Genomic DNA, 11,397 nt, shown 5'->3' with positions numbered 1-11,397 from the left:
CAGCCATTATTGACAGCAGCTCTAGAGCAATTAGGGTTAAGTGTCTTCCTCAAAGGCACATCAACAGAGTTTTCACCTTGTCTTCTCAGGGATTTGAACCGGCAACTTTCCTGCCCCAACACTCCTATCAGCTAGGCTACCTGTCACCCTGATAAACGCTTGAAATATATACTGAACTGCACCAAGTGGCACAGCGGTCTAAGGCACTGCATCTCAGTGCAAGGGGCGTCACTACAGTCCCTGGTTCGATTCAAGGCTGTATCATCTCTGGACATGATTGGGAGTCCCATTGGGCAGCGCACAATTGGGCCGGGGTGGGCGTTATTGTAAATAAGAATTTGCCTAGTTAAATAAAATGTAAAAATGCAACATGTAAAGTGTTAGTGCCATGTTTCATGAGCTGAAATAAAAGATCCCAGATCTGACACGTGGCATATCAAGAAGCTGATTAAAAAGCATGCTTAAAATGTGCAGATGTCTCAATGCCACAGATGTCTCAAATTTTGAGGGAGTGTCTCTGAATGTCTAACACTTTTTTGGTTACTACATGATTCCATATGTGTTATTTCATAGTTTTGATGTCTTCACTATTATTCTACAATGTAGAAAATAGTAAAAATGAAGAAAAATCCTTGAATGTGTAGGTGTCCAAACTTTTGACTGCTACCGTATACAAAGTATGTGGATACCCCTTTAAATTAGTGGATTCAGCTACACCCGCAACGGGTGTATAAAGTCGAGCAGACAACCATGCAATCTCCATAGACAAACATTGGCAGTAGAATGGCTTTACTGAAGAGCTCAGTGACTTTCAACGTAGCACTGTCACGATGCCACCTTTCCAACAAGTCAGTTCGACAAATTTCTGCCAAGCTTGAGCTCGCCTAGTCAACTGTAAGTGCTGTTATTGTGAAGTGGAAAAATAATCTGTCCTTGGTTGCAGCATTCAATACAGAGTTCCAAACTGCCTCTGGAAGCAACATCAGCACAATAACTGTTTGTCGGGTGCTTCATGAAATGGCTTTCCATGGCTGAGCAGCCACACACAAGCCTAAGATCCCCATGCGCAATGCCAACCCAGCTGGAGTGGTGTAAAGCTTGCCACCATTGGACTCTGGAGCAGTGGAAAGGCATTCTCTGTAGTGATGAATTACGCTTCACCATCTGGCAGTCCGATGGATGAATCTGGGTTTGGCAGATGCCAGGAGAACGCTACTGGCCCGGATGCATAGTGCCAACTGTAAAGTTGGAGGAATAATGGTCTGGGGCTGTTTTTCATGGTTCGGGATAGACGATTCTGTGCTTGCAACTTTGTGGCAACAATTTGGGGAAGGCCCTTTATTGTTTCAGCATGACAATGCCACTGTGCACAAAGCGAGGTCCATACAGAAATGGTTTGTTGAGATTGGTGTGGAAGAACTGGACTGGCCAGCACAGAGCCCTGACCTCAACCCCATCAAACACCAGGCCAAATCGCCCAACATCAGTGCCCGACCTCACTAATACTCTTGTGGCTGAATGGAAGCAAGTCCCTGCAGCAATGTAACAACATCTCATGGAAAGCCTTCCAAATCAAAAATCAAATCAAAATGTATTTGTCACATACACATGGTTAGCAGATGTTAATGCGAGTGTAGCGAAATGCTTGTGCTTCTAGTTCCGACAATGCAGTAATAACCAACAAGTAATGTAGCTAACAATTCCAAAACTACTACCTTAAAGACACAAGTGTAAGGGGATAAAGAATATGTACATAAAGATATATGAATGAGTGATGGTACAGAGCGGCATAGGCAAGATACAGCAGATGGTATTGAGTGCAATATATACATCTGAGATGAGTATGTAAACAAAGTGGCATAGTTAAAGTGGCTAGTGATACATGTATTACATAAAGATGCAGTAGATGATATAGAGTACAGTATATACATATGAGATGAATAATGTAGGGTATGTAAACATTATATTAGGTAGCATTGTTGCTAGTGATATATTTTACATCATTTCCCATCAATTCCCATTATTAAAGTGGCTGGAGTTGAGTCAGTGTGTTGGCAGCAGCCACTCAATGTTAGTGGTGGCTGTTTAACAGTCTGATGGCCTTGAGATAGAAGCTGTTTTTCAGTCTCTCGGGTCCCAGCTTTGATGCACCTGTACTGACCTCGCCTTCTGGATGATAGCAGGGTGAACAGGCAGTGGCTCAGGTGGTTGTTGTCCTTGATGATCTTTATGGCCTTTCTGTGACATCGGGTGGTGTAGGTGTCCTGGAGGGCAGGTAGTTTGCCCCCGGTGATGCGTTGTGCAGACCTCACTACCCTCTGGAGAGCCTTACGGTTGTGGGCGGAGCAGTTGCCGTACCAGGCGGTGATACAGCCCAACAGGATGCTCTCGATTGTGCATCTGTAGAAGTTTGTGAGTGCTTTTGGTGACAAGCCGAATTTCTTCAGCCTCCTGAGGTTGAAGAGGCGCTGCTGCGCCTTCTTCACGATGCTGTCTGTGTGGGTGGACCAATTCAGTTTGTCTGTGATGTGTACGCCGAGGAACTTAAAACTTACTACCCTCTCCACTACTGTTCCATCGATGTGGATAGGGGGGTGTTCCCTCTGCTGTTTCCTGAAGTCCACAATCATCTCCTTAGTTTTGTTGACGTTGAGTGTGAGGTTATTTTCCTGACACCACACTCCGAGGGCCCTCACCTCCTCCCTGTAGGCCGTCTCGTCGTTGGTCTCGTCGTTGTTGGTAATCAAGCCTACCACTGTTGTGTCGTCCGCAAACTTGATGATTGAGTTGGAGGCGTGCGTGGCTTACGCAGTCGTGGGTGAACAGGGAGTACAGGAGAGGGCTCAGAACGCACCCTTGTGGGGCCCCAGTGTTGAGGATCAGCGGGGTGGAAATGTTGTTGCCTACCCTCACCACCTGGGCTGGGGGCGGCCCGTCAGGAAGTCCAGTACCCAGTTGCACAGGGCGGGGTCGAGACCCAGGGTCTCGAGCTTGATGACGAGCTTGGAGGGCACTATGGTGTTAAATGCCGAGCTGTAGTCGATGAACAGCATTCTCACATAGGTATTCCTCTTGTCCAGATGGGTTAGGGCAGTGTGCAGTGTGGTTGAGATTGTATCGTTTGTGGACCTATTTGGGCGGTAAGCAAATTGGAGTGGGTCTAGGGTGTCAGGTAGGGTGGAGGTGATATGGTCCTTGACTAGTCTCTCAAAGCACTTCATGATGACGGAAGTGAGTGCTACGGGGCGGTAGTCGTTTAGCTCAGTTACCTTAGCTTTCTTGGGAACAGGAACAATGGTGGCCCTCTTGAAGCATGTGGGAACAACAGACTGGGATAGGGATTGATTGAATATGTCCGTAAACACACCAGCCAGCTGGTCTGCGCATGCTCTGAGGGCGCGGCTGGGGATGCCGTCTGGGCCTGCAGCCTTGCGAGGGTTGACACGTTTAAATGTTTTCCTCACGTCGGCTGCAGTGAAGGAGAGTCCGCATGTTTTAGTTGCGGGCCGTGTCAGTGGCACTGTACTATACTCTTCCCGAGAAGAGTGGGGGCTGTTATTTTTATTTTTTACCTTTATTTAACTAGGCAAGTCAGTTAAGAACAAATTCTTATTTTCAATGACGGCCTAGGAACAGTGGGTTAACTGTCTGTTCAGGGGCAGAACGACAGATTTGTACCTTGTCAGCTCGGGGATATGAACTTGCAACCTTCCAACGCTCTAACCACTAGGCTACCCTGCCGCAGCAAAGGGGGGACCAATTCCATATTAATGCCCATGATTTTGGAATTAGATGTTCAACAAGCAGGTGTCCACATACTTTTGGTCATGTAGTATATCTGCCAATGCCTTGTGCTCATACGGCACTATTTTGTCCTGACACCCGCACTGTAGCAAAACACATGACGTCATCAGCAATGCGCTTGTGGTCGTTGATGAGTCGAACTAGCTGGTTAATTGCAATGTGGTGGGACAATTTTCCTTGCTTTATTTAACCAAGCAGCCAACACATTGCGGAAAAGTTGTTGATAATGGATTACTGCAAAGACCGTCTTAAAGCAGACTGTGAGATGTTGCTGAGTAGATTTCAGCAGACAGAATCGGTGCGATACGAGCAATTCTTGACCATATGGAAAGAGATGAAGTTCCAAAGTATTTTCTAGTAAGATTCTGTTTTTTTTGTTAGACTAAAATCTACTGCTCTGTCACCTGTAAAATATAGTATATCGTCTGTCTCAGTGAATTTCATTAGCATCACGTGTTCCAATCCAGAGTGTTGCGATGAGTGTAACGTTGTCATGTAAACGGTTTCATATTTGCGTCTTGTGTCTTTTACAGTGGAAAAATTGAAAACAATCTAAAGAGGCTGTTCAGTCGTGAAGTCCTGGCTACAGCGTACACATACTTTCTGCCACCATACACCTTTCAGATTAGAGTTGGGGCCTTGTACCTGCTCTATGGGCTATACCACTGCCAACTGTCCACACCAAAGGAAAAGGTTAGATACTCTGGTTTCACTGAAATACAGATTCCACCACCCACTATATAGCAGAACTACCATTGAACGTTTGAGATACAATTAAAGTCAGTCTTGGACAACATATTCATACACAAACGCATTCAATTATTAACTGTATAAACTTGCATTTGTGTTCATTCATTATTCACATATAATGCAGGCTTTTTAACATAAGCTGTTATTTTTCTCTTGTCTACAGACAAGGCTAGCCCTGAAGGACTGGGAGGAAGTGAATAAGTTCCAGCAGGATGCAATTAGTGCCCAGCACTTTGATGTGGTCTACATCATCAGACAGCTCATCTCACAAAAAGCCTTCTACTTCACTGTCATGCCCACGCCAGTAAGATCTCCAGTCTTCTTTAGCTTGCTGTCCACATCAACAAATGGATAGACCCTGTAGAGTTAATACAGAATCATCCTTAGTTGAATGATTGCACATGAGTAAAGGGTTAGATGTGTTAAAAAATACTAACAAATGTTTGTGCTATAGCCTCAACAACATTGTTTTATAAGAAGGCCGTGAGGAACATTTATTGTTGATTTATTTGAATCCATCTACAATCCATCTACATGATTCAGCTGATTTTCAATGTGAAGAAGAGCAACAAGAACTCAAGAACCGTGTGTGAGGATTTCCTTGAGCGAGCGGCCCGGCCACAGGAGCTGGTCAGCATGGACATGCTTGAGGTGAGCTAGTAGAATGACCATGTATTCCTACACACGCACACAAGCAGCAGGTTGGAATGGTAGACAAGTGCCTGAAGGATACTTTTGTCTTTACTTTCTCAGAGATTATAAACCGGGGTACGTGTAGTTTAAGAGGCATTACTAGTGTCGATGCTGTACTAGGGCCTACATGTTACTGTGTGTATTCTATGGATGAACACAGGAGCTGGCGAACGTACATGAGCACTATGAGCAGGTGAAGGCATCAATTTCAGCCAAGCCAGGCCAGCCAGACCCATCCATCAATCTGATCCACAAGAACTTGGTGCCACGGCTACACAATACTGTCGTGGGATTCTACAACTGGCAGAAGGCTCAGGTTAGAGATCTGTTCATCGTGTGTGTGTGTGTGTGTGTGATACACCTACCATTATGCTAAGATTGTGTGCTTTATGTTAAATTATGTTTAGGGTTCGGAAGATAGAGTAGATGGAGATAGCGGCGAGGGAACTTCAAATAAGCAAGAGGTGAGTTTTAATATACCAAAATAACGATATTTATTTGTTCTAAATTCACCCCTATGTTGAATTAAGACTGAATATTATTTGTGTCGTGTCCACAGATTTTCTCCACTGCCCTCAATACACATGTCTTGCAATAATGACTTTGGCCAGAGGGTGGCACTGTGGTCAACATGTTTTCTCTTTTATTCTCTTCCCAGAGTTCCCAGCGAGCTCAGCTTCTTGCATCCATCAAGTCTAAATCATATGGTCAGATAGTGGAGGTTTGTAAAGTTTTTCTTATGTTCAAACTTACACATACCGCTTTTGGTCCCGCTTTATTTAAAGTGCATCTTATGAAAGCGTCATAAAGGCTTCATATAGGCTTCATAAGCACTACATAAATGCTTCACAAATCATCTATAACCGTATATCATGCTCTATAAAGATTCATAATGTGGCATAACCATCCATTTATTTGTTCACATTTATTAATCCTTTATAGAGCATATACGGTTATAGATGATGAGTGACCCATTTATGTATTGCTTATGAAGCCTATATGAATGCTTTATGAAGCCTTCATAAGATGCACTTCAAATAAAGTGGGTCCCAGTTTTTGTCTCATCTCAAGTTAATTGGTTCCGGTTAATTATAATCTCTGTAATGACTGGAATGGTGGTGACGTTTCTCCCCAAAGGCCTCCAAGGCCCGGCGACACCGGCAGGTTGAGAGGGATGAGGTGGTGCTTGCTAAGGAGACCACGTACCATAAGAGACACAAGTCACTCAAACAAAGGACCAGTCATCTGACCCAAGGCAAGTCCCTATATACCCGCCTGCCAGTAGGCCTGTTCCTCACATCACCTTAAAATGGTCCTGATCAACTGACAGTCTCTGTGTCCAACTAACAATCTGTATGTCCAATAGGCGCTGCAAGGGAAGAAGCTCTGAAAACCACCAGCCTGTGGTGCATGAGTCAACTTGAAGCTCAAGGTATGTAAGGGCTGTGGCACACGGGGTGAATGGATGTGGCAAGGTCACCACACTCAAGTATCTGCTCAGACAGTTTTGAATCAGATAGTGGTAGTTCTAGAGATGAATGTGATTGGATAATACAATTATGCTGTAATGTATTTGATATGAATGATTAGGACTGGGAATTGCCACGGACCTCACTATACAATATTATTATGATACTTACACTACCGGTCAAAAGTTTTAGAACATCTACTCATTCAAGGACTTTTCTTTATTTTTACCATTTTATACATTGTAGAATAATAGTGAAGACATCAAAACTAGGAAATAACACATATGGAATAATGTAGTAACCAAAAAAGTGTTCAACAAATCAAAATATATTTGAGATTCTTCAAAGTAACCACCCTTTGCATTGATGACAGCTTTGCACACTCTTGGCATTCTCTCAATCAGCTTCACTTAGAATGCTTTTCCAACAGTCTTGAAGAAGTTCCCACATATGCTGAGTACTTGTTGGCTGCTTTTCCTTCACTCTGTGGTCAGACTTATCCCAAACCATCTCAATTGGGTAGAAGTCGGGTGATTGTGGAGGCCAGGTCATCTGATGCAGCACTACTTGGTCAAATAGCGCTTCCACAGCCTGGAGGTGTGTGTTGGGTCATTGTCCTGTTGAAAAATAAATGATAGTCCCACTAAGCCCAAACCAGATGGGATGGTGTATCGCTGCAGAATGCTATGGTAGCCATGCTGGTTAAGTGTGCCTTAAATTCTAAATAAATCACAGACAGGGTCACTAGCAAAGCACCATAACACCACCTCCATGCTTTACGGTGGGAAATACACATGTATTTCACATCATCCGTTCACCGACACCGCAGTTGGAACCAAAAATCTCAAATTTGGACTCCAGACCAAAGGACAAATTTCCACCAGTCTAATGTCCATTGGTCGTGTTTCTTGGCCCAAGCAAGTCTCTTCCTATTGGTGTCCATTAGAAGTGGTTTCTGTGCAGCAATTCGACCACGAAGGCCTGATTCACAGTCTCCTGTGAACAGTTGATGTTGAGATGTCTGCTACTTGAACTCTGTGAAGCATTTACAGTGGGGAGTATTTGATACACTGATGATTTTGCAGGTTTTCCTACTTACAAAGCTCGTAGAGGTCTAATTTTTATCACAGGTACACTTCAACTGTGAGAGATGGAATCTAAAACAAAAATCCAGAAAATCATATTGTATCATTTTTAAGTAATTAATTAGCATTTTATTGCATGACATAAGTATTTGATACATCAGAAAAGCAGAACTTTATATTTGGTACAGAAACCTTTGTTTGCAATTACAGAGATCATACGTTTCCTGTAGTTCTTGACCAGGTTTGCACACACTGCAGCAGGGATTTTGGCCCACTCCTCCATACAGACCTTCTCCAGATCCTTCAGGTTTCGGGGCTGTCGCTGGGCAATACGGACTTTCAGCTCCCTCCAAAGATGTTCTATTGGGTTCAGGTCTGGAGACTGGCTAGGCCACTCCAGGAACTTGAGATGCTTCTTACGGAGCCACTCCTTAGTTGCCCTGGCTGTGTTTTTCGGGTCGTTGTCATGCTGGAAGACCCAGCCATGACCCATCTTCAATGCTCTTACTGAGGGAAGGAGGTTGTTGGCCAAGATCTCGCGATACATGGCCCCATCCATCCTCCCCTCAATATGGTGCAGTCATCCTGTCACCTTTGCAGAAAAGCTTCCCCAAAGAATGATGTTTCCACCTCCATGCTTCACGGTTGGGATGGTGTTCTTGGGGTTGTACTCATCCTTCTTCTTCCTCCAAACACGGCGAGTGGAGTTTAGACCAAAAAGCTCTATTTGTGGTCTAATCAGACCACATGACCTTCTCCCATTCCTCCTCTGGATCATCCAGATGGTCATTGGCAAACTTCAGACGGGCCTGGACATGCGCTGGCTTGAGCAGGTGGACCTTGTGTGCGCTGCAGGATTTTAATCCATGACGGCATAGTGTGTTACTAATGGTTTTCTTTGAGACTGTGGTCCCAGCTCTCTTCAGGTCATTGACCAGGTCCTGCCGTGTAGTTCTGGGCTGATCCCTCACCTTCCTCATGATCATTGATGCCCCACAAGGTGAGATCTTGCATGGAGCCCCAGACCGAGGGGGATTGACTGTCATCTTGAACTTCTTCCATTTTCTAATAATTGCGCCAACAGTTGTTGCCTTCTCACCAAGCTGCTTGCCTATTGTCCTGTAGCCCATTCCAGCCTTGTGCAGGTCTACAATTCTATCCCTGATGTCCTTACACAGCTCTCTGGTCTTGGCCATTGTGGAGAGGTTGGAGTCTGTTTAATTGAGTGTGTGGACAGGTGTCTTTTATACAGGTAACGAGTTCAAACGGGTGCAGTTAATACAGGTAATGAGTGGAGAACAGGAGGGCTTCTTAAAGAAAAACTAACAGGTCTGTGAGAGCCGAAATTCTTACTGGTTGGTAGGTGATCAAATACTTATGTCATGCAATAAAATGCAAATGAATTACTTAAAAATCATACAAATGTGATTTTCTGGATTTTTGTTTTAGATTCCGTCTCTCACAGTTGAAGTGTACCTATGATAAAAAATTACAGACCTCTACATGCTTTGTAAGTAGGAAAACCCGCAAAATCTGCAGTGTATCAAATACTTGTTCTCCCCACTGTATTTGGGCTGCAATTTCTGAGGCTTGAAACTCTAATGAACTGCAGCAGAGGTAACTCTGGGTCTTCCAATCCTGTGGCGGTCCTCATGAGAGCCAGTTTCATCATAGCGCTTGATGGCTTTTGCGACTGCACTTGAAGAAACTTTAAAAGTTCTTGAAATGTTCCGTATTGACTGACATTCACGTCTTAAAGTATTAATGGACTGTCGTTTCTCTTTGCTTATTTGAGCTGTTCTTGCCATAATATGGACTTGGTATTTTACCAAATAGGGTTATCTTCTGTATACTACCCCTACCTTGTTATTTAATAGCTCAATTGTTTGAGCCAATCAGCACAACTGATTGGCTCAAACACATTAAGAAGGAAAGAAATTCCACAAATGAACTTTTAACAAGGCACACCTGTTAATTGAAATGCATTCCAGGTGACTACCTCATGAAGCTAGTTGAGAGAATTCCAAGAGTGCAAAGTTTTCATCAAGGCAAAGGGTGGCTATTTGAAGAATCTCAAATATAAAATCTATTTTGATTTGTTTAACCCTTTTTTTTCATGATTCCATGTGTTATTTAATAGTTTTGATGTCTTCACTATTATTATACAATGTAGAAAATAGTAAAAATAAAGAAAAACGCTTGAATGAGTAGGTGTTATAAAACTTTTGACCGGTTGTGTAGGTTCCGATACGATATGTATTGAAATTCGATGTTCAAAACATATTGGTCACTTGTCTGCTGCAGAGGGACAAGAGACCCATGAGAAAACGAGTTTATCAGTCATGGAAATAAGTGCTGAAAACAAATTGGCTCCCTATTTAAATATAACATGGAGAACAGGCTATGAAGGAAAAATACTGGAGTTTTGGTGCAGGTACAGCCAACTAGTGCAAAAATAATATTGTGATATTGTCAAAACGATATATTGTGAAAAATAATGAAGTTCGGAATATTTTATTTATTATTTAAATGTAACCTTTATTTAACTAGGCAAGTCAGTTAAGAACAAATTATTGTTTACAATAACTGCCTACCGGGGAACAGTGGGTTAACTGCCTTGTTCAGGGGCAGGATGACAGATTTTTACCTTGTAAGCTCAGGTACTCAATCCAGCAATTCCCGATTACTGGCCCAACGCCCGATTACTGCTGCCCCAGGAATAGAAGTGTAATGCTATGAATGTTGCTCTCTGCTTGTCCCATTTTTAGAAACAACGGAAAAAAAAAAGAAAAGGAAATTCAAATGGTGACATCACAGAAGAGGAAAAAGTTTCCGACGAGTTGGGTTGGTTTAGAGTCAGTCAGACATCAATCCCTGTGTACAACCACAATCATCATATTTGGTACAACTGATTTTATCCAGCATACATCTGGTTTCACCATAGGTGTTGTTTAATCACTCAATGCAATGCTTTTAAAGTCTGGCACATAAGGAAGTTAGTCTCTAGGTGGTACCCTTCATTTATGAAGGCTTTCGAAGACATGCAAAGATTTTGTTCATGTCGCAGTAAAACATTTAATTGTATTGTGCTGGTATCAGTCAATGATATGGATCATTTGTTTCCATCACTGACAATTTTATTAACTACTTGATTCTTGAAAATATTGAGAGAGAAAAGTTAAATTACGTCGAAAACCAAGTTCCCTTTCAAATGCCTATGATGTTTTTGATGCTGTTGTTGGAACATCCAATGTTATTACTGTTATGGAGTTATGAGTTCAGAGAACATAATGTTGTCACATATGTATGTCTCTTTATCAAAATGTATTGTTCACGTGCCCAATACAACAGGTGTGGACTTTACAGTGAAATGCTTACTTACAAGCCCATTCCCAACATTGCAGTTCAAAAGTAAGACAAATATTTGAAATAAGGAAATAGTAACAAGGTACAAGCAGTATGAGTTCTGAGGTCTCTGTTTATGACGTCACTTTTTTTAAAATAAAAATTCATTTTTACAGAATGTTTGTGGTTTCTCCTTTTTATGCTGTCCAGATTCCTGCAGTCCAGTCTTTATTCTCTTGCCCACCATCTTA

At 42.7% G+C, this 11,397-nt stretch overlaps 1 protein-coding gene across 1 annotated transcript; it reads left to right on the top strand.

Moving 5' to 3' along the window:
* The first annotated feature begins 3,880 nt into the window (after positions 1 to 3,880).
* snapc1b (small nuclear RNA activating complex, polypeptide 1b) lies at positions 3,881 to 11,324 on the top strand. Its single transcript, XM_021574258.3, has 10 exons — positions 3,881 to 4,161; positions 4,338 to 4,497; positions 4,718 to 4,858; positions 5,098 to 5,205; positions 5,408 to 5,563; positions 5,655 to 5,711; positions 5,906 to 5,968; positions 6,385 to 6,502; positions 6,614 to 6,679; positions 10,570 to 11,324. The coding sequence occupies exons 1-10, from the start codon at positions 4,031 to 4,033 to the stop codon at positions 10,608 to 10,610; spliced, it is 1,041 nt and encodes a 346-aa protein (XP_021429933.3). The 5' UTR covers positions 3,881 to 4,030; the 3' UTR covers positions 10,611 to 11,324.
* The last annotated feature ends 73 nt before the right edge of the window (positions 11,325 to 11,397 follow it).

The sequence above is a fragment of the Oncorhynchus mykiss genome, chromosome 19 (genome assembly GCF_057628025.1).
Source record: "Oncorhynchus mykiss isolate SJ-2025 chromosome 19, ASM5762802v1, whole genome shotgun sequence".
NCBI lineage: Eukaryota > Metazoa > Chordata > Actinopteri > Salmoniformes > Salmonidae > Oncorhynchus > Oncorhynchus mykiss.
The sequence above is the reverse complement of the archived record's forward strand: the minus strand, read 5'-3'. Positions and strand labels throughout refer to the sequence as shown.

What these genes read in the sequence shown, in the direction of transcription:
- snapc1b (XM_021574258.3), top strand. Translation starts at nt 4,031, where the DNA reads ATGGATTACTGCAAAGACCGTCTTAAAGCAGACTGTGAGATGTTGCTG. An exon ending in TGTCCACACCAAAGGAAAAG is followed by an intron (nt 4,498 to 4,717) that starts GTTAGATACTCT and finishes TCTTGTCTACAG; the next exon opens with ACAAGGCTAGCCCTGAAGGA. An exon ending in GACCAGTCATCTGACCCAAG is followed by an intron (nt 6,503 to 6,613) that starts GCAAGTCCCTAT and finishes TATGTCCAATAG; the next exon opens with GCGCTGCAAGGGAAGAAGCT.